This window comes from Saccopteryx bilineata, chromosome 12, assembly GCF_036850765.1.
Source record: "Saccopteryx bilineata isolate mSacBil1 chromosome 12, mSacBil1_pri_phased_curated, whole genome shotgun sequence".
Lineage (NCBI taxonomy): Eukaryota > Metazoa > Chordata > Mammalia > Chiroptera > Emballonuridae > Saccopteryx > Saccopteryx bilineata.
This window is the reverse complement of record NC_089501.1, coordinates 38,374,646-38,398,056: the sequence shown is the minus strand read 5'-3', so window position 1 is coordinate 38,398,056 and position 23,411 is coordinate 38,374,646. Positions and strand designations below refer to the sequence as shown.

General features: G+C 46.1%; 1 protein-coding gene across 3 annotated transcripts in view; it reads right to left on the bottom strand.

The window, feature by feature from the left end:
* PHACTR2 (phosphatase and actin regulator 2) overlaps positions 1-15,883 on the bottom strand; it is a 247,584-nt gene extending 231,701 nt beyond the window's left edge. The window contains exon 1 of one of the 3 annotated variants that reach the window (XM_066248270.1): positions 15,664-15,883. In XM_066248270.1, the coding sequence (XP_066104367.1) occupies positions 15,664-15,850 (187 nt within the window). In that variant the 5' untranslated portion in view covers positions 15,851-15,883. The remainder of the gene's footprint in view (positions 1-15,663) is intronic. The other 2 variants (XM_066248269.1, XM_066248274.1) reach the window with 2 other exon arrangements.
* Positions 15,884-23,411: the final 7,528 nt, after the last annotated feature.

The following is a 23,411-nucleotide window of genomic DNA, read 5'->3' as shown; positions in this document are numbered from 1 at the left end:
GAAGACCTCAACTTTGGCCTATAAATATTTGAACAAACATGGACATAGTTTCTAACAGTTCAAGGTCAAATCCCGAGGCTGACCGTAGCCCCCTTGTACTGCCTGCCTGCCTGAGAAAACTCAAGGCTGCCCAAATAAGTTACTATTTGTTCCAACCAACCCTTGAAGATAGGGCCTCTGTCTCCCAGCCTCTGTGGCAGGAAAGAGCCCAACTTTGATAACACCAGATAACAAACCCAACAGGCTTCACCTGGACCAACCCACTTGTAATGTTTTGCTTCCCTAACTCGACAGAACCGCCCCTCGGCTCCCTCCCTATTTCCTCATTCTCCCTGTGGAATGCCCAGTCACCTCTGCACAAACCGAAGCTGCGTTCAGTTCACACCAGACTCTGTTCCTTGTCACTGATGGAAATCTGACCTTCCCATTTTAACTCACGGCCAGCTTTGTTTGTCTTTGACATTCCCCGCTACAGCGTAGGCTCCATGGCTCGGTTTTGTTTCTTACTGGCACAAAGTAAAGACTCATTAAAAACCTCCTGGGCATCGTTGATGGATCAGTGATGGTACGTGGGTTTTATCAGGCACACTTCCGGGAGGGATGGCATGTTTAAGCTTGTGGATGAAATATCATTCTTCACTTCACTCCTTAAACACTTGGCAAATGACAGGTGGCTGAATACCACAGATCATGCCAACCTTCTTAAACTTATACTCAATTTGCTTTTAATCTCAGTAGTGCACCATCTGCTATATACTCAATATTATCCATAACCCTGCCTGATGGCACACAGAGCACCGTGCTAATGAAAAATTACTGAAAAGTGCTAGCTTCCCAGGAGATGTCTATTGTTAATGGTTATTTTCTCCTCCCTCCCCTTTTTTTTTTCCATCCATGGTCCTGCTCCTGGAACTTCCCTTCATCTCCAACTCCTCCAGTTCCTTTCTGGGTTTCCATCCTCAGGACTTCAATGAAAGTGCTTCTTTGGTGTGAATTCCAGTACCTTCCTTCAGTTGTGACTCGATGATATCTCTTCAGCGTTTATTCTTTAGGGTCTCTTAGGTGATTGAACAGCAGCTATTAACCTTGCTCACCATACTCTTTCCCCCTTTTTCTTCTTTCTCTTCTTCTTCTTTTTCTTTTTGTAAGCTGAGGCTTCTCACCACATTTCCAGGTGTCTACAAATAGTCCCATCTATGATCTGTCACTTCCAATAAATGCTTTATAAGCAACTACTATGGGTGAGGCACTACAGAGATTATAAAAATCTAATGCTCAAATGCTGCACTCTAGAGAGTCTATCTTTGCCTTGGCCAGATGGCTCAGTTAGTTAAAGCACCGTCCTGAAACACAGAAATTGCAAGTTTGATCCCCAGCCAGGGCACATATAGGAACAGATCAATGTTTTTGTCTTTTTATGTCTCTTCCTCTCTCTTTGACTTAAAATGTACTGCAAAGTGGTTGTTTTAATAATTATTTGTTGAGTAAAATGGTTATGTCTAAAAATTCTGGTGCTATCCAAGGCATAATAAACTGTCATGATTAAAACAATCAATAAGTCAAAGTTCTCCTTTAGAGCGATAGCCTCTCCCCATTGTTATTTTTTTTTTCATTTCTATAGAGTATTTCCCATGGCTATTATAACATCAACCACAGCAGCAAAACTAATAGATCTTGCTATTGTATCTGCAAACCTGCCTATTTTCCAACATCCTTGTCGTTAACAGGGGCACCACGAACATTCTGATGCCGAGGTGCTTCTTAGCACCTCCAGTCCCCTTTCAAGGAGAGCCATGACCAGTCCATCACACATGGTTCCTGAGATCTCCCTCCCCCCTCATGTCTGTGATCAAGGCTCTGGTCTGAGCGGAAACTCCCATTTCCTCAGCCTACTTTTCCTCTGCTCTACAAGAAGGCATCACAGACAGAAAAATGAAGAATGAAAACCTTTCAAATTGTATATTCATCTTTTACTCTCATCTTTATATGTTTTGGACAATGGATTTGAGTTTTGAGTTTCCAGTGAATTAGGTGTTTAAATCTTTTAGTTAAAAAACAATCTAGGTGAAGGTATCAGAAGGTACAAACTTCCCGTTATCAGATAAATAAGTCCTGGGGATGTAATGAACAGCATGGTGACTATAATGAATAATGTTGTATTGCATCTTTGGAAAGTTGCTAAGAGAGTAGATGGATGTTAACTAAATTTATTGTGGTGATCATTTTGCCCTATATACAAATATCAAATCATTATGTTGTACATCTAAAACTAATACAATGTTGTATGTTAATTATAGCTCAAGAAAAATTTCCACCTCCATCTCTTGATCCTGTTATCTGAAAACCCTAGGCCCTAGACATTAGAGCAGGCATGGCCAACATACGGCCTGCGGGCTGGATCCGGCACGCGAAATTAGTTTATGTGGCCCACGATTAAATTTTTAATATTGTCCGCTACTTTAAAATCTCAGCTACTCAGAAGTGCAAGTGTCTTTGATTATTGGAAATCGAGATATTTAAGAAGCTAGTGATACGTGGAAAAGAATTCCCTGTGTGACTAATCTAGGTTTAACTTCCAATAATTGGTTGAATGGATTCGTGATACTTCTTTATTTTTTTTAAAAAATTCCATTATAAAGATTTACAACTTTTGTACTCATCTGTACTCAATACGAACTGTTTGACGTTTAGTGGCGATGTGAAACCCACATTCTTTTAGGCGGAGTTTGCCAGTGCGCACCCAAGGTCAAACAGTTCGTTATTTTTGTGGTCAAGTGTGCTGAATCAAGTGGCATTGTAGCATAGACAATAGCTGCAGTTGATAACTGAAAACGTGTCCAAGCTGTTTGTAAAATGAAATAATTGTTTTATTTGCGATATAACCCCTTCAAGCTCATTTTATTATTTAAATATTGTTTTGATTGATTGCGATACAGTCTGGATATTTATACGGTATGTAATTATATTTTTATTAAAATATTTTTTATTAAAATAATATTGTACAATATATTAAACATTTTTTCACTCACATTTATTCATAAACAAATTACATAATAAAATTTTATTTACTTAAACAAATCGTTTTTGTATTTAACATTTTTTAATTTTAATATTTCGTCCAGCTTGTGAAAAAAGTTTTCTTTCTCATCTAGCCCAGGGGCAAAAACTGTTGGCCACGCCTGCATTAGACACTAGAGGGTTTACAGATCAAGTCCCAGAAGCCAATGCACATGGGCACTCTTGAAGCAAAATACCCTGCGTAAGTGGCAGTTCTAAAGGCTCCCTCTCTCTTCAATCTTTCAGAGCTTCCACCTCCTATAAATAATATATAGTCAGGTTTACTGAACAGGAAAGCAAGAGTAGGCTTCAAAGCAGGAAGGAAGTTTTCATGGATGGAATTTTAAGACATGAGAGCAAAAAGACTCTGTCCTTAGAATAGTTGACAAGCCCAATAAAAGCTCCCCCTAGGGGTTGCTCCTCAAAGTGTGTGGTTCACGGCCCAGCAGCACCAGCAAAACTGAGTTGTCCGTTAGAAAATACAGAAGCTCCATCTGCACCCCAGACCCACCAAGTTTCCACAAGGTCCCTGGTGATTCATAAGCACAGTGACATCTGAACAATGCTACATTAGATGATATAACGTTGTCGCCTAAATCAGATGGCAACCCGGGCCTGTCAACAGGCCATTCCAGTTGGCTTGAGTCGTCCATGGACATACTGGAACATTGCTCCGACACCCATACAGACGAGAACGGTAGACTGGGTGCTTTGTGGTGTGGTTAACTGGAACTCTGGGTTTTATCCTTCGTGCAGTGCCTTTGCTGCCTGCTGACTATTAACAGAGCAGTGAGGTGATAATGATGAAAACCGCAGCCTGGAATTAAGGGCACAGGGACCAGATGAGTCATATCGAGACACCTCCACCCCCGGTCCTCAGTAATACTTCAACACAGGTGAGAAGCTGCAAAAGTGAACATCAAGGGAAGCCTTGGAGGAAGAGAGCTCAAAGAGCAACAGTTAAAGAAGGTGTGAGCAGGAGACGGGAGGAGCGGCAGCCCAAAGGGGGCGGTGGGACAGGGACGTCTGCACACAGACTTCAATGTATGAGGTAGGTTTTTCCAGCACCGGGAAGTTCAAAACACCTTTTCTTCTTCTGCAGCTGCTTGGCAGCCGCCTGGTCCCTCCTGTGTGTTCCCAGGCACAGGCAACTGGCCCACCTCGCCACTGCCTGGGGCCATGGACTAGTATCAGCTGCCTCAAGAGCAGCCATGCCAGTGAAAAACGACCAGTCTTGTTCTGGGTAATGACATGTGACCTCATGCCAACTCTAAACCCTTGCTGAGAAATGTGTAATCAGATCAGGCCAGAGGAATGCCATCCCACACCCTGGAAAGCCTCAGAAATCAAGTCGTGACCTGGGAGAACATCATCCCAGACAGCCAGGGTACGGATCGGGCTCACTACCACAGGGGTCCGCGTGGAGAGCCGCACAGGCCTGAGCGGCTGTGTGAGGCTCGTTACTAATGTCCCTAAAGCAGAGGTCGGGAAACTTTTTTGCTGAGAGAGCCATGAACGCCACATATTTTAAAATGTAATTCCGTGAGAGCCATACAATGACCCGTGTACGTTATACATTATCCAATAAAAATTTGGTGTGGTCCCGGTGGACATCTGTGATTGGCTCCAACCACCGCAACCATGAACATGAGCGGTAGGAAACCAATGGATTGTAATACATGAGAATGTTTTATATTTTTAACGTGATTATTTTTTTTTTATTATTATTAAAGATTTGTCTGCGAACCAGATGCAGCCATCAAAATAGCCACATCTGGCTCGCAAGCCATAGGTTCCCGACCCCTCCCCTAAAGGAATGGGGAGGGCTGGTGAAATGTACTGATGGCCGAGTGGCAATAAAAGGAACCCAGGTAGCACCATGGTAACATGCACCTTATAGCTGGCGTGATGCTCATTGGGGAAGAAACTGGGTAGCCACCCCATCAACTGGGCGAAGGAGAAGAATGTCCGTCTTCATAGCCAAGACTTCTCCCTGGATTCTATATACTGCTCAAGCCATGAGCTCTGCTCCCCTGTGATGCCCCCACATGTACCCCCACCCTGCACCTCGGCCAGTGACTTCCTTATCCTTGTTATTCCTACCTGTTGTTGCCTAGAAAAACTCCTCCTTCTCCTTCCTTCTCCAAAACTCCTTAATACCCCACACATCCACTTCATTATAGACAAGAGTTTTCCTATTCTGTATGATTTTCTTACCTCACCTCTTTTCTTCTTCCTCTGACAGGCACTCGGCTTTTCTCAGTGACCCTGGCATCCCAGAAACCCAAGAATTCCTCCCTTCGCTAATCCTCTGGTACGCTGAAGCAATGGGTGATTTTGGCGTGTTTTCCTTTCTCCTCATCTCTTATCTAAGAACTATCTTCTCCACACCTACAGGCGTACATGCCAGCCGCCTGACTTGTCCCACGTAATGACTATAGCTGGGTGCAGGAATCACTATCTGGCCCAGGCTGTGTATTTGAAATTGGGATCCAAGGGCACCGCGGGGTCTCTGTTGGTTTGAACAAAAGATGTGTAGATTTAGGAGGCAGACATTTGCTTATAACAGTGGAGAAGTCTGATACATACAGGTGAATGGATGGATTATGTTAGGTAGACAGATAGATAGATGATAGATGATAGATAGATGATAGCTAGATCAATCCCTGGGAGTAAAAGTAATGCCCTCCTTGGCCACAGACGACTTATCAGTTCCTGATTCTGGAACCTCATGATATTCAACTCTATTTCCTGGTTTGGGGCTGTTTTTGTATCCTTATTTTTAAAAACTCTCTTCTTTCACTCAAATAAGAATGTTACTGGCTATGGAAATCAGTTCATTTTGATCCAATCTCTGCTATCACAGTAATCTTCTCATTTATGTCTTACTGAATCTCTCCCACAAGTGTCACAGCAGGCTTCTTTAATTTCTTAATCTCATAGTCAGTATGTTATTAGCCCAAACTGACCTGTTTGGTTAGCATACGATGGATATGTATTTGGGGGTTATGATGTATTACAATAAAGTAATATGAACGACTTAGATGTCCAAATGATTGTTAGTCCCACCCAAATTATCATATTGGGAGAAAATAAATGAATTTCCACAATGTGGCCACTAGCCCGGAATTTCTAGAATGCTACTTCAAGTCTCCCACAACAGCAGTGTCCGAAAGGTAGATAGGATTTTTAGGAAGAGCTACAATTGGGTCGTAATCAGAGCAAGTGAACAAAACGAGGGATCAAACATTTCAATCATGCAACTTTGTTAAACCTTGTTGTACCCAGCAGGATCATAACTGGAATAAACATACACGCTGCCAGTATGAAAACTGTAAAAGATAACATTCACTTGAAAACATAAGTTCTATTAACTGAATATATATTGATATATATATAAAATCAGTCACATTCTTTATCATTATGATACATTTCTGTCACCTTTATCCAGGTATCTGGAACAAAAATCAAAGATTTGTAATGCTAGGGGTCTAATATATGTTTGTTATTGATGTTTAAGGTACTTAATTGCTATTCAGTAGAAAGTATACCTCTGAAGAAGGCTGCCAAACATCCAGGTGGGCTAAAACATACTTGAAGACAAAAGATTACAGACCAACATGGATGCCCGAATCATGGCCATACATGACACGTCACATACTTAAAATACATGAACCATTGATCCATAATTGAAGCATCAGCCCTATGATATCCCTGCCCTAGCCAGTCCTGAGCTCTCAACACAGACAATGTACTTGTCTTTAAGTTGCAAGTTTCTTCCTGTTATGAAGGATAAGCAACAGTTACGTTTTCTTAAGTCTTCACAGAGGCATCGAGAAACTGCCAAGTAAGCTATATAAATGTCAAGTTTTAGCCGATAGGTCACAAGGCGAGCTAGGTCTCAGAAACTTTTCGAAGGCAAGCTGGCGCAACCCACTTCTTTGTGCATATTTCAGCTGGTGTGATCAAAGATAATGAGTCACCCGGGACGGTATTTTAAAAACACTAAAGTGGCTTCAGTGTTTTTTTTTCCCCTGAGCTTCACTGTAACTGAAACTACACTTGTACTTTGAGATGAGATGAATTATACACCTGACTCCAAGACTGAGTGGTCTTAGGTCAAAAGGGCGCACCTCAGTAAGGACAGCTGGAGTGTTCTAGCCTATAAATACTGGACTTCAGAAGCCCATCACGGTTAGTCCCAATTCATTGTTTACACTAGAAATCTGATGTGTTGTGTGTATTTTGAACTAGATAGGCAATTTAAGGCAGGGGCCTTAAAAAGACCTTTTGGTAAAAGGAGATGTTTATTCTGATGGTTTCTCTCATTCTGGTACTCATACAGTATGTTGTGATTTCCTCCCTGTTGATGGGGATCCATTCAGTGGCTTTCCATGAGGAGTGATGGACATGCACTAAGGTAGGGTGCAGTATGGGAAAGAGTATGAGCTTTGAAACCATAAGGATTGCAGTTTGGGTTCAACTATTTCCCTACCTGTGGGACTTGGATGGGTTACTCCATTTTTCCAAAGCCAGGTTCCTTATCTAAAAGGGACACAGAGCTGTGTCACGGGGTTGCCATAAAGATGAAATGTGATTGCGTGTGTAAGCAATGTAGCAGTGGATTGGCGTGAGACTGCACTTCCTTCTAGCCCCTCTCGCTACACTCCTGTATCCAACACCCAACACTGGGACTCCAAGGAGGCTGGAGAGTCCCTGTGACTTGGATTCTGTCATCACTAGTGTGAGGCTGGACTGACATTTACCAACTCCCTTTCACAGTCTTCTATACGTCATAAAGCGAGGTTTGCTCCATACCTCCAAAGAAGCGCTAATTATCTCATGACTGGTTCTTTAAAAACATACTAGTTTGTTGTTGTTGTTGTTGTTGTTGTTGTTGTTTTTAAGCAGAAGGGAGAGAGAGGGAGAGAGACAGGAAGGAAAAGACATGAGAAGCATCAGCTCATAGTTGCGGCACTTCAACTGTTCATTGATTGTTTCTCATATATGCCTTGATGGACGTGCAGGGGGGCTCACGCCAAGCCAGTGACCCCTTATTCAAGCCAGCAGCCTTGGGCTTAAGCCAGTGACCTTGGACTTCAAGCCAGCAACCTTTGGGCTCAAGCCAGCGACCATGGGGTCATTTTGGTGAACCCACAGTCAAGCCGGCAACATCAGGGTTTTGAAACTGGGATCTCAGTGGCCCAGGCTGATGCTCCATTCACTGTGCCACCACCACTCGGACTGGTTAGTTGTCTTTTAAATTTTAAAACATTTAGGAATAATAGCTTTTACTCAATCTTCCATTTATATCTTCTATCATTTTGCCTAATTTTGGATTTATAGATACTTGATATCAAAAGAACTGACTTAAATAATTTATGCATTAATTTTGTGAATATCTAGTAAGTACCTAGTGTATATCAGACCCTGCTTTAGGAACTGAGGATACAAACATAAATAAATCATACTTTCTGACTTCAATGATTTTACAATACAAGGAAGGAGACCAACGCATGCACAATGTGAATACGCTATAGAGAGTCCCATAACAGCAGTGTGCAAAAGGTACCACCATTTACATGGTGCTTTCAAGTTTCACAGAAGAACTCTAGGAGCTAGGTACGACTGTTTCTAACCATGTCCAGGCCAGACAGAGGAAAACAAGCAGGAAAGGGAGGGAGTGTAAGTTGACCAAGATCACACAGATAAGGACTAGGATTCTGTGTCCCAAATCAGAGTAGTCTGCGTTCTTTCCTTCACTCTCAGTGTCCATGCTGGAAGACACTAGAACATGCCCCTCTCAAGCTTGCATGTGCATTACCAATGTCACCTAGATGGTGTCTCCCAGGAAACAGACACAGGAGCCTCCCATTCTCTGGCCTTGGCCCAGCACCTGAATCTCCCTCCTCTCCCCTCTCCCACAGGAACCCTGCCGAGAGCCAAACAAATGGCTGGGCTTTTTCTGATGGTACTGGATTGTTTCAATCATCGGTGCTTTTCATATACTATTTTTCATCCCCAAGTACTACCTCCTCCACCAAATCCATCTTCCTGGTCCTCCTTTTGCAGGGAGATAGCACAGCTTTCACCTCTTCCAGGAAGCCCTCCCTGATTACCCTCCCCCAAGCTATTTCCTATAGCTGTGTCTCCTGGGTTCTCCCCCAGACCCAGGACAGGGCACAAGTCCTAGCATAGACTATATTGCACTGTACTTGTCTGTTTATTTACCTGTCTTCCTCCCACTAGACTGTGAGTTCCTCAAGGATGTGATTGCGGCCTCTGTGTTTAGCTCATTAGCTGTTTGTTAGTTGAATAAATAAATTAAAAAATGGAGATAGGCTCCCTCACCTAGTGCACCCCTGCAGTCCTGGAGCTCAAAGTCAATCTTGACTTCACTGTCAGTCTCAGAGCTACTATTGAACTACTGACGCAAACTAGAGCGTGCCCAGGTCAGGTATAATCAGCAAGTTGTGTACCCTCTAAAAAGAACAAGAACAATCATCATCATCATTGTCGTCGTCATCGTCATCATCATCAGCCATTTATTTAGCATAATCATGGCAAATGACAATAACCTAGATCATGAGACGAGCTGGTGTATCTGGCTGCCACACTTTTTCTTCTTTGAGTCTTGCCCCTTGCCCCCGCCCCAAACTGCAGAATCAAATCCTGTAACCTCTGTACACCCAGTCCCTAAAACAGTGACTGGCACATAGTAGCCTTCACCTCTATAAAGACCAGTTGAATGAATGAATGTATGAATGAATGCATGAGTGGAAATTTTCCTGGCTCAGTCCCTTCTAAGCGGCCATATTGGTATCAGGTGATGATCTCTAAGCCACAACTGGTTTGAGTTTGGATGGGTAACATCAGATCGAGGACAGACAAGCCACAGCCTTCATTATGACCTATGACCTGCTGTGAAAAGTTGGCTTCAATCAGATCTTTTCTAGGCAATTTGAAGTAAGAAATACGAAGAAAACTTTCCCAGTAGATGGAGGGACAAGAGCTAAGAAGAAGCAAAGGTAGGCATGGGGTAGCACAGACAGAAGCCAGGTGTGGAGTTTGTGAGTAGATGGATGAGGAAACACCTGAGAAGGGGAATCTGTTCAGATCGGAAGCCGGTCAAAGAGAAGCTCGGTGTCAGGTGGGATCATGCCATTCTTCAGAAAGCGCTAGAGAAAGAAAGGGGAGCTGGGCCCTAGGTCTCTCAGTTCCTGACAACTTCATGGTTTTAGCCCCAGATAAAGTGCAACATGACCTCACAGGTCCATCCTTATTCAACGGGAGATGATTTTTAGGGTTCCGGTCTCTGCTATAGAGTACCAGCTGAAGGTGAGCTTTAAAATGTGCCCACCTCAGGTCAAAACCAGCATCAGCTTCTCTGGGTGCCTTAGTGAGAATTAGATAAAAGGCAGCCCTTCTGAGATGAAGCCAGACCAGTGCTGGGCTCCTAGCTGGCTAGAAGTCAAAGGCCTTTCGGCAGAGAAAGGTTCCCTCCCTGGGGGAGGGGGAGGGCGTGCCTGTCCAGACCAGGGTGCATGGCTGGCCTGCTGGGCACAGGCTGGATTGGAGCCCCCCTGTGGGCTCTGCCTGGGAGATTTCTGCACTCCCGGCAGGGAGGCTTTGCTCTTCAGTGAACAGGCACTGACAGAAAGTAAACTTAGAGCCAGATGGTCTTTGTTTGGTAAAAACCACAATGAGTTAAGCAAATGGAAAGTGAGCAGGCATCCATTGTCCCCAGCTTAGGGCAGCTCCAGCCCAGCTGTGACTGGGGTCCCTTGGGACCCAGACACCCTGGCACAGCATTATGCTTTGAAAACAATGGCCAATCATGCAAGCATCAACTCCAAGAGTCATAACCTTGGAGGTCAGTGGGAGGCACACGGAGAGCACCAGCAAGGTATGGACAAGCAAGGACCCCCTCAGTGGGACAGGTGACCATCAACTGCAGAGCCGGTCTTGGACAGCAGCATCTTGTGGCAGTGGCTAAAGAGCAGTGGGTAAGGAATGACAGAACATCCAAGTTTGCTAGATCTCTTACTTCCTTGTCACCAGGCACACCAGAGATGACAGATTGCAGAATAAGATACAGGATTTGCAGTTACCCACACACCTATGTATACCAGAGCAAATGCATGCTGGAGAGATGGATCAGGTACCAAACATTATAAACAAGCGAATAATGTTTTCCATTCATCCATACCTCTCTTTTGTGAGGTGGCTCAAATAGTTCTCTGCTCTATGCAGCCCAACATGCAAGACTAAGAGCTTGAAGACAGCGCATACCTCTCGGCCCTCCCTACGGCCTGACATGTCCAGCACAGTGCCTGGCATACAGTGGGTCACAGTCAGCACCTTCTGAAAGCTTACAACAGAAATACGCCCTGGATTGTGTCCTAAGGGTCTTTACTCACTGACACGGGGCTTATCAGAAGGGGCACATCAGAACCCACTGAATATACTAAAGTCTCTGACAGGAGTAAAGGTTGGTCTGACAATCAAGAAAATACCTGTCCATATACCACCAAAAGCTTATTTCAGGATTTATTTTTTTAATGATAAAATATCACTATTATTTACAAATAAATATTATAATTTTAAAATCCAGAACTTTTGTTGAGTTCCAGATCTGTGAATTCAAAAACCATAAAGCAAAATCAACCTGGGCTTTTATTTTTTATTATTTTTTAATTTATTACTTGATTTTTTTTTTTTTTTAGAGCAAGAGGAGGGGGAGCCGGAGGGAGGAAGAGAGAGAAAGAGAGAGAGACAAACATGGATTTGTTGTTCCACCTATTTATGCATACATTGGTTAATTCTCATATGTGCCTTGATTGGGGATCAAACCTACAACTCTGGTGTATGGGGATGATGCTCTAACCAACTGAGCTGCTCAGCTAGGGCAATATGGGTTTTTAGAAAGCAAAAAAATTCTCAGTGTTTTACAAGCTCAATGAAAGGGCTTATTTATTATCCATTGCAACGTTATTTAAGCAGAGGCGGATTAAGGTCAGGTGAGGCCCCGAGTGTAGAAGAAAATATTGGGCCCCTTAAAAAAAGAGAGAGACAACAAAAACTAGTTTGAAAATAAATAGCTTTATATTAAAAAGAGAGAGAAAGAGGCAGAGAAAATAAAAAATACATGTTAACCATATTTTTAAATAAATAAACAACATTATGTACTATTAATGTTAAAATTGCACATATGAAACCAAACTTGGTGTCATTAGAAAAAAGTGTGAAGTTGGGGTTTTGCGGGGCCTTCAGAAGTCAGGGCCCGGGGCATGAACCCAGTGCACCCGCCGTTAAATCTGCCTCTGTATTTAAATGGCATTTTAAAAATACACTACATGAAAATATTTGGTTTTCTTCACAGTTTTTGAATGGATTTTAAAATACAAAAGAATATATAGATTTTTTTTTCTGACATCACACATGCATATTTATCATGCAAAAAACCCCACACTGCTCACATCACCAGTTAAATAAAAGCCACTGGAGTCTGGGCTGCTCTTCTGGACAAGAGTCTCACTAGGGAGCACAGACGGGGAAAGCGGTTCTCTTGGAATAGCCCCACGGCATCGACACAATGCAAGCAGAGAGCAGGTCTTTAAGAATTATGTCTCATATTTGGATGACTCTTCCTGCTCTAGCAGGCAAAACTTTCAAGGTCAAGTTTCAAGCTTTTAGGTATTCTTTCATGGGAGACAGGGAGAGAGGAGGCTGCGTTGGGAGGTGCCGCGACGGATGGGGGCAGCGGGCAGGGCATGGTCTTTACCAGCCTCTGGAGAACATCTTCAGTCTTCCCCACCTTCCCCTCCTCTGCTCCCTCCCGGACACACCTCAGTGCAAAATGTGACGCCCCTTCCCTCCTCATTACTCTCCTAAGGACACACACCAGGTAGTTAACTCATTATTAGAAATGAACCCTTAGGAGAAACTTGTTGACAAGAAGGCTGGAATCAAGACACAGGAGTGAGAAAAGCTGTTTGGCAGCTGGTCGGAATAGGAGAAAGTACCAATAAGGATGTGAGAAGGTCCTAAACCAAAATCATCAACAGCACCCGTGCCCACGCCAACCCTGGCCACAGCAACACAGCACGTGCTGACATATATGCCACAACACAGGGGTTCTCAGACTTGGCTACACATGAGACTCCCTTAATGCCAGGCTGCACCTGATGCCAATTAAATCAGAATCCCTGGGGGTGGGACCCAGACATAAGTGGTTTGGTTGTGGTTGTGGGGTTTTTTTTGTGTGTGTGTTTTTTTTAACTTCCCAAGTGACTCTTATGTGTAACCAGAGAGCCATGCTTCTCCAGTGTGAACGTGCCTAAGAACCAGCTGGGGGCCTTATGAAAAGCAGATTAGGATTGAGCTGGTCTGAGGTAGGGTCTGAGATGCTGAGATGAGGCGGGTCTGGGGCCAGTCTAGCTGTGGCCACTGCCCACTGCCCACTGTGTGTGTGTCCACAGCTTCTGCAGAGGATCTGGAATTTAGGCTGCCTTCCCCCAGGCCAAGGAATGTTTTCATAAGGTGGTGTAACCTTCCAATTGTGCCTCTAGGACAATTCCATATCCCAGCTGTCATCTGGCTGAATCTCGTCCATTCCCCATGGCTGCAGAGGTTACAGTACTCTGGGAAAACACTCTGTATCCATGAGGGACTAGATCACTTTTTTTCTGACTCTAAGAAATGCAGGGAACTACTGGTCATGATTAGCCTGCTCTTAAAGAAATCCGAGGCTCAGATCTGAAAGTGGAACACAGTCATGTGGGAGAAAATCACTCTTTTACACATGGGCCAGCACCCTAGGGCACAGGGGACAATTTCGCTGAAAGTTGTCACTTCCCATTGTCTTTTAAGAGCATGCATAAGACACAAAGTTCTGGGAAAGAAAATATTGCTATAAAATGAAGCCCACAGTTCACATTAACTACACTTTGCACACTCACATTTAAAAGGCTTTTAGTGCCCTTTCTCTGCATATGTGCCTTAATTTCTCTTTATGAAAACAGAAAATGGTGATGCAAGCTATTCTTACTTTATCTACAATCACCAACTAAACTAATTTTCAGTTGTCTCTTTAGGGTCATCTGAACAGTTAACTTTTGCAAAAATCAATCAAGATTATCCACAGGTCAGGTACAGTTTGGCCACAAAAAAAGTGAGAGGTAAAATACGTTCCATTCAATGCTTTCCACAATTGAATTAGACAGAAGAACTTTACACAAATCCCATAACCTACGTCCCATCACCTATATTGAACAATTTTAACCAGCTCTATCCAATGTGATCTGCAAAGTCAGATCATCAATAGTTCTTTCAATGTTTTCTAAGTATACACATTGTGCAGCAAAAACAATGTTACAAGAATAAGAACACAGAGGCCTTTGGTGGAAAACAGAACTAGCTAGCAGGAATGGAGTCAGAGACACGGAAATGGGCCTTTTTGGACCAGGAAACTCAGATTCAGTAGAAGTGAGGTTGAGTTAGAGCTTAAAGGCTTGAGCCAAGAGCAAGAAAGGGATCATGGGAGCCATACTGCCCACGGGGCACCATGGCAAGGGCCTTTCACTGCTCTGGGTACTTTGGATGTTAGTTTTGTTTCCAACTTCCAGCTCCCATGTATCCACCCTAGACTGAAAATAAGAAAGCAATCTGTGGGAACTTAACAAATCTGGTGGACCTTGAAAAATAGTTTTGCAGTACTTGGGACAGTGCTTTGTTTCAAAGCATTTAAAAATGATTAATTATTTAATTCTCATAACCTCCCCATGTGGCAGTTCCACACTCCCATTCCCACTTTAAATACCGAGATATGAGAGGCAAGGTTAAGCGACGCACCCACGTTACACGGCGCCGCGCGGCCAGCACCCGCTGAGCTCCTGGTTCTGCCGGTCCCGGTGCACAGAGCGGCCCCCAGGACCGGCACCCAGGACCGGGTGCACACCGCGCAAGGGAGAGCCCCGGGGCCAGGCCAGGGCTTCATCCAAAAATAGTGAAGGGCTGGATGAACCCACAGGCCGGCCAAACTCTCAGCACCACTTGCACGGGTTTATACCGGGAGGAAAACCGCATACCCCAGCCCCCTGCCCTGCAACCTGTCCCCCGCCACCACCACCAACCGCGCTTTATTTCAGAAGCAGGAGCGGCTGGGAGGGCATTCAAGACCTGCACTGGCCCAGCCCCCGAAGTGAGAGGACCGCACCCTTCCGAGGGACAGAGTCGCGCTCAAGCCCGAGAGATGTTTCCTCTTCCTGATGGCCAAGCCCGAGAGGCAGAGCAGCGGGGCCGGGCACCGCACAGCCGGCGCGCGCGCCCTGGGCGCGGGCGGTTCGCTCGCCCGGACCCGCGGCCCTGGGCGCCCCGGCTGCAGCCCGCTTCCAGCATCTCCGGCCGAAGGCACCGAGCGGCGGGCAGCCCGGGAGGAGTGGGGGGAGCTCGGCTTCTCCCTCCCACTGCCGCCCCCAGCCCCCCCACCCCCGCCCCCAACCTGCGGGATCCGCGCCGAGGACGCCCCGGGCAGCAGCCCAGCCCTCGCCGCCACCTGTCCGCGCCCGCCCTCCCCGCGGCTCCCGGCGCCCCGAGCCGCCCTACCTGAGCCGGAGATGTGGACCCGGAGCGGGCGGCCCCTGCTGGAGCACGACGACAGGTCGCTCTGGGAACGGCCGCGGGGGCTCGGGTCCCCCGGCAGCCTGCGCAGGGCCCGCGCCGGGGCGGGCGCCTCGGGCTCGGAGGCTCCGGCCGCCACCTGCCCGCCCGGCTCCCCCGGGGGCTCGGCCATCGGCGCCTCGGGCTGGCGGCCGGAGCGCGGGGCGGGGTGGGCGCCGGGGGGGGGGGGGGCTGCGCTGCCGGGCGCGCCGCGACCCCGAGGCAGCGCGAAGGGCGGGGAGGCTGGACGCCGGGCGCCGAGAAGCCGGGCGGGAGGGCGGGAGGAGGAAGAGGACAGAAAAGTTTGCACAGGAAGGAGCCGCCTACAGCCTGTTCTCGCTCCCGCCGGCGAAAGCCGCAGGGCACGGAGCTGGGCCGCCCTCGGTGCCTGCGAACCTGCCCGTCTGCTCCTCCCCCAAGGTCCGGGCGCTGCTCTCTGCAGGATGGCAGCGGTGGGGTCCCCTCTGGCTGTCACCCGGCCCGGACAGCAGATAAACGGGGTCTAGGCTTCAGGAGCTGGGATCAGGGTCAGGGTTAACAATACCACTTCCTTTTTTGGAGGGGTGTGGGAGGGCGAACAAAGAATGCCGTGCCCTGTACACACACCTGAGCCCCCCACCCCAGCTCTCCGTTATGAAACAGAGATGATCATACCCAGTTTACAGTTGTGATACTGGGCCAGTTTGCAGGGCCGAGGGGCTGGCGGGTTAGTGGCAGATCCCGAGCGTCTTAAATCAAGTCCGATGACCTTCCCCATCACCCCTTGCCTGAAAAGTCCTTCTCTCCCTCTCGCTGTTGCCCACATACCTAGATTTCTGTCTGCTGGGTAGACTCGAAGGTCATATTTAAAAGGCTTGCCTTCTGAGAACGGAATACATAACACAGAATTGACTGACGTCTGAGCCCATGCATGCCTTCTAACCAAGGACTGGTCCCCCAGCCGAGCTGCTTGGGAACATCGCTGACACCATGCCTCAGAGGGCTTTGCAAAACGGGCAGCCAGGATTTTGCTGATTCAGCTGGTGATCTCACATCCTAAACTCTTATCAGTTTCATGATTAGACCCCCTAAGTTAGGGCTTGTGCAAAATCAAAAGGCTGAAAATATGGCTCAGGAGTCACCATTCCTGAACAGCTCAGGGCAAAGAAGGGACGTCCCTGAGTTCAAGTGCAGGCCATGGACAGGTAGCAGGAAGAGATTGGGGAGGGGCGGGCAGTGTTAGCAGTTACCTTTATTGACACACATGCCCATAGTCTAAGTGCCATGTGGACACTTTGCACTTACTCTATCCTTTAGTGCAGGGGTTGGGAATCTTTTCGGCTGAGAGAGCCATGAACGCCACATATTTTAAAATGTAATTCCGTGAGAGCCATACAATGACCCGTGTACATTATGCATTATCCAATAAAAATTTGGTGTTGTCCCGGAGGACAGCTGTGATTGGCTCCAGCCACCCACAACCATGAACATGAGCAGTAGGAAATGAATAGAATGTAATACATGAGAATGTTTTATATTTTTAACATTATTTTTTTTATTGAAAATTTGTCTGTGAGCCAGATGCAGCCATCAAAAGAGCCACATCTGGCTCGCGAGCCATAGGTTCCTGACCCCTGCTTTAGTAAGAAAAATAAAAATAAGGTACAAGCTAGAGAGGTACATTAGGACCCACCGAGGCCTTTGCAGCAACTGGGACATCATAACAATAGCTCACACTTGATGATTCAAAAGGGCTTTTACCTGCAATTGTCATAGCAACTCTGTGGGGTACCGGGGAGGATGTTCCAGTTTTGCTGTGAAAAGTGTCCAGATACAGGCCCATTTGCACAGTCAGCCACGCTTGCCTGGTCCTGCCAGGCCATATTTTCTGCTTTCCCACCTTTTACATTTTACACTCCTCCAAATGTTACTTCACTCTTTGCTATCTTGCATTGGTTAGGACAGGAAAAAGATGTCTATGCTTCACTGCCTCCACAGGCATTGTTTTAGTAGTTAGGTCACTGATAGGGTTGAACAGACTCTTAGGTAGATTTTCCACTTTCCCCGAGTAATCGACATCAGAATACAATGGTCTCTCTCGTCACCACGGGCTCTCCTGTGTTTTCCCCGAGGATACTATCTGCACTCCTAGGTCCACTTCCTCAGCAGTGACTGCCCCACACTTGCAGCTGCCTTCTCTCTGGAGGGCAAATCTCTGTTCCCTGCACACAGGTCTCACCCCAAGTTTCTTCCCCTATTGTTTTCAATATGAGTGCTCCCAGCACCCTCCAGGCTTCCCGCTTCTCGCTCCTCTGGTTTATTCTCCTTGCCATCTCTTCTGAATATAAATAAGTAACTAAGTATTTCAGTACACACGAAGTTTCCCCTGGCTCTTATTCAGTTATTCAGCACTTTGTCATTTCAATTTTTATTCCATAAATACATATCTGAGTGGGTCAGGCACTGTGTTAGGTGCTCCATGCCCTCAAGGATCCCCTAACCATGTACTCCTCCATTCATTTTTCCTTCACAGTCAAGCTTCAGATAGAGCAGCATGCACTTTCTAGCCCCTTGTTCCTCTAGTTCCCCTTCTCTATTCATTCTCTTATTCATTCTTCGACCCCCACTACCGCATGGAATTGTTTTGGCTAAGATCACTTTTATTTTTTTGGATTTCTCTGAAGTTAGAAACGGAGAGAGACAGTCAGACAGACTCCCGCATGCGCCCGACCGGGATCCAGCCAGCACGCCCACCAGGGGGTGACGCTCTGCCCACCAGGGGGCGATGCTCTGCCCCTCTGGGGCGTCGCGACAGAGCGACCAGAGCCACTCTAGCGCCTGGGGCAGAGGCCAAGGAGCCATCCCCAGCGCCCGGGCCATCTTTGCTCCAGTGGAGCCTCGGCTGCGGGAGGGGAAGAGAGAGACAGAGAGGAAGGAGAGGGGGAGGGGTGGAGAAGCAGATGAGTGCTTCTCCTGTGTGCCCTGGCCAGGAATTGAACCAGGGACTTCTGCACGCCAGGCCGATGCTCTACCACTGAGCCAACCGGCCAGGGCCTAAGATCACTTTTGAGCACTTAGTTGCCAAATGTACTGGAGATCTCTCAGGTCTGGCTTAATCTGGCCCCGCTGAGACTTTGGACCCCCTTGACTCCCTTGCTTCCCTGGTTTCTGGGACACTCATCTCACTAGGTGTTTCTCTACCTTCTCTGCCTCCTTGTTACTCACCTCTCTGGATCCCTTATCTCCGTCTGTTCTTACCGAATATTCCCCGGGGGTCCAGCATCAGCCCTCTTCTCTTCACATGATATATATATATATATATATATTTTCCCCCCTAGGAAGTCTCACTGTTAGTTTTTAACTATGCACAGATGCCTCCCAAATCTCTCCCTGCAGCCCAGACTTCTCTCCTGGTCTCTAGGTTCCGATATCCAGCTGCCTACTGGGCTTCTCTTCGTGAGGTTTCCTGACACTTGGCAGTCAGCGTTCCCAGGGCTGAATGCCTTCTTCTCCTCTGCGAACCTTTTCTGCTCATTCTCCATCTGAAATGAGCATCTTTAGGGTCAGTTTCCTCCCTGCTCTTTCGCTGCCGTTTCTTCAGCTTGAACCTTTTTTCCATTTCCTCCTACAGAGACGGACCGGCCTCTAGGCTCACTTTCTTTCACTCGGCCTGTGTGACATTCCCAGAATAATCTTTCCAAAATGCTCCCAAGACTTTGCTTCTTTTCCACTTACTTCGTTCACTTCAGAGCAAGTACCCATGACACCTACTCAAGGGTGTATTCCTCAGTCTGGCATGTAAGGACTTCCTACCCTGCCCCTGACTCTCCTTGCTGCTCTAGTCCATACCCTGCCTTCTGGCATGCACAGGTGTTTGTAGTTTCCTGCCCCTCTTCTCACGGGACCTTTGCCCTCCCCCTCCCTCTGCCTGCACCATAGTTTCTCACCTTTCATTGCTAACTGACCGGCTGTCACTCATCCTTCCAGCCTCAGGTCAAGTGTCTCACCATGAAGCTCTCCTGATACCTTCCAACCTCAGAGCCAGGCAAACCCCTGCCCTCCTGAACAGTGCCATAATGTCCCATGCGCATCTCTGTTACGTCACTTTTCAGACCAGATCGTAGTTGTTGGGATGCTAACCTGTCTGCTACTCCCTGTGGGAGGAAGTACCCAAATTGGCCTTTGTTCTCCCAGCACTGCTGTGTGTTGAATGAATGGATCAATGAATGAAGTCTCTTTGGGGAGGCAGACATTAACAAATAATTACCTGGCAATTTGTGGCAAGTGGCAAAACTGACATGTACATGGAAATCACTATGGAAACCCAGAGGAGCAAGCACCTAACTTGCCGGCCGGCCGTGAAAGATCTGGGAAGGCTTCCCAGGGGAAGTGGCATCTGACATGCAAAGACACCCCAGGCTGAGTGAAGGTATCTGCAAGCACACAGAGGTTTAAAGTGCGGTTCCTCAGGACACTGGACTATGTGGTTGGAAAAGAGACATCCACAGGACAGGGAAGGAGTAGCTACGTTTTGAGTGTGAAAGGGTCGACAAGAAGTGGATTAGGATCCACTTTTCAAATACCATTATGCTTGTGCAATCCTAAATTGATTCATTTGGGATTTCGTTTATCCTCCTGCTATGAGATTTTTATTTCCTTAGAAATGTTCCTCAGCTCAGAGGACAATAGTTTGCCCAGCACTTAATAAATGTAAGCTATTTGACCGACTGACAAAAAGACATACATGGTTCAGTTTTTCAAAACTCAGTGTTCGTAGATATTATTAGTTTGCTTTGTATTCAGCTATTTTCATTAAATGTTATTTCTGAAAAATTAGAAATAAAAACTGAAGGTGAAAAAGGAATTACTTTCAATTATGTACACTAAAGTAATTAAATTGTTTTACCATTTTCTTCAAAAGGATGATTTATGTATGACACAAGACGTAAATGAAAATGTATTAATTCATTTAATTTATCATTCATTTCATAAACACAAATTTAGTTTGATCTGCCCATCGGTGCTCGGAATACCCTGTTCTGAACAGGAGCACGTGGATGTGGTGTGGGATCTGTCTGCTCCGTGGCCAGTCTTCCTCTCCCCTCACCTGGTCAGGTGAGCCTCTCCTGGAGCCACAGCCAATGTGAAGGGCTCTTCTATGTATATCACAGTTTAACTTATGGAAGGAGGAATGTTTATTGGAACCCTTTAATGCAGGGGTCCCCAAACTACGGCCCGCGGGCCACATGCGGCCCCCTGAGGCCATTTATCCGGCCCCCGCCACACTTCCGGAAGGAGCACCTCTTTCATTGGTGGTCAGTGAGAGGAGCATAGTTCCCATTGAAATACTGGTCAGTTTGTTGATTTAAATTTACTTGTTCTTTATTTTAAATATTGTATTTGTTCCCGTTTTGTTTTTTTTTTACTTTAAAATAAGATCTGTGCAGTGTGCATAGGGATTTGTTCATAGTTTTTTTTTATAGTCTGGCCCTCCAATGGTCTGAGGGACAGTGAGCTGGCCCCCTGTGTAAAAAGTTTGGGGACCCCTGTTTTAATGCATACTTAAAGGTACTGATAGTTTTTAAGAGTAGACACACTCAGGAGTTGAAGGACAATTTATAACTGATCTGCATTTAATCATCTGGTAGTTCTTAACACAAATGGTGCACAAACAGTTGTGCTTCTCAAATTAAAGTCAAACTTCCTAAAGACATTTCTTGAAAACAATGCCAATCCCCCTCTAACTTAGATTACTTTTATAATTATAATTTTATGGTGTTGCTTCCCCCACCTCCTACGTTTAAACAAAATTCTTTTTATCAGATTCACATGTAAAACACACACACACACACACACACACACACAAAATAGTATGTGTGTTTTCAGGAAACACAGTTCCAAAATCATGGCATTAGAAATGAGTGTCTTTCATGGGCAATGTTATTTCTTTAATACAGGTCGATAAAATCACCATGCATGGCAGAAGGGGAGTCAATGTAATATTTGAAAAGAAGTGGCAGAGATCAGAATGGATGATATACACAATCAAAATGAAATAACAGAAAGCAAGGGACTCAGTAATAAACAGAGCCTGGTAACAAAGGAAATGAAGCTGAAGGACCACAATATTGTAAAAGTAGGCCAGCATTTAAGGTCACATAAAAAAAAAACACACCAAAATAGGAAATTAGTTTCGATGACCTTTAAGGTTTCTTTTGGTTGAAATTTGGTGGTTCTATGTACATTTTCATTTGTATTTATTTAAAAAGTGAGCACAGATGAAAAAGAGGAAGAGGCAGGAAGAGTCCCCCAGGCAGAGAGAATGGCGTGTTCAGGGGCCCGGGGCAGGAAGGAGTGGAGAGGAGGGAGGTGCGTTGGAGGAAGGTGGGAAGTGGGGGGACAGGAAACAGGGAGGGCTGCCAGGGTCACCATCAAGATCAGAGTCACCATCTTTTAGTTCAATTTTGATACCTGAATTTCATACCAAAGTAATGCATATACTTAATTTTTGAATTTTTAATTGAATTTATTGGGGTGACATTCATTAACATAATTATACTGGTTTCAGGTGCTCAATTCTGTTGGGTTGTTTTAAGAATTGAAACATAATGTACATAAAATGCTCAGTGCAATGACTGATATATACCGGAAGCTCAATATAATACACTCTAAGACAGCCTGACCAGATAGAGCAAGGGATAGAGCATCGATCTAGTACGCAGAGGACTCAGGTTTGAAACTCTGAGGTTGCCAGCTTGAATGCGGGCTCACCAGCTTGAGTGCTGGATCACTAGCTTTGGTGTGGGTTCATAGACATGATCCCGTGGTCGTTGGCTTGAGCCCAAAGGTCACTGACTTGAAGCCCAAGGTTGCTGGCGTGAGCAAGGGCTCATTGGCTCAGCTGGAGGCCCCCGGTCAAGGCACAAATGAGAAAGCAATCAGTGAACAACTAAGGTACTGCAATGAAGAATTAATGCTTCTCATCTCTCTCCCTTCCTGTCTGTCTGTCCCTCTCTCTGTCTCTTTCATTAAAACAACAACAACAACTCTAAGACATTGGGGATGTGCAGCATATTTCTTTGTTTCTATAAATCACACCCAGCTCAGCTTCATCTACAAAGGTTGCCCCAAAGACATTTTTCCAGAATTAATTCCTTCTTCTTGGATAAAACAAGAACTTCAGGCCCTGGCCGGTTGGCTCAGCGGTAGAGCGTCGGCCTGGCGTGCGGGGGACCCGGGTTCGATTCCCGGCCAGGGCACATAGGAGAAGTGCCCATTTGCTTCTCCACCCCCAACCCCTCCTTCCTCTCTGTCTCTCTCTTCCCCTCCCGCAGCCAAGGCTCCATTGGAGCAAAGATGGCCCGGGCGCTGGGGATGGCTCCTTGGCCTCTGCCCTGGGCGCTAGAGTGGCTCTGGTCGCGGCAGAGCGACGCCCCGGAGGGGCAGAGCATCGCCCCCTGGTGGGCAGAGCGTCGCCCCTGGTGGGTGTGCCGGGTGGATCCCGGTCGGGTGCATGCGGGAGTCTGTCTGACTGTCTCTCCCTGTTCCAGCTTCAGAAAAATACAAAAAAAAAAAAAAAAAGAACTTCAGTGCTTAAGGCTTTACAAAGATAGGAGGGGACTGTTCTAATTCTTAGTCCCATGGTTGTCAAGGTCAGCTATGGATAGGGTCCTTCACCTTGACTTCCAAGGCATCAGCATGTCCAGGACACCAGT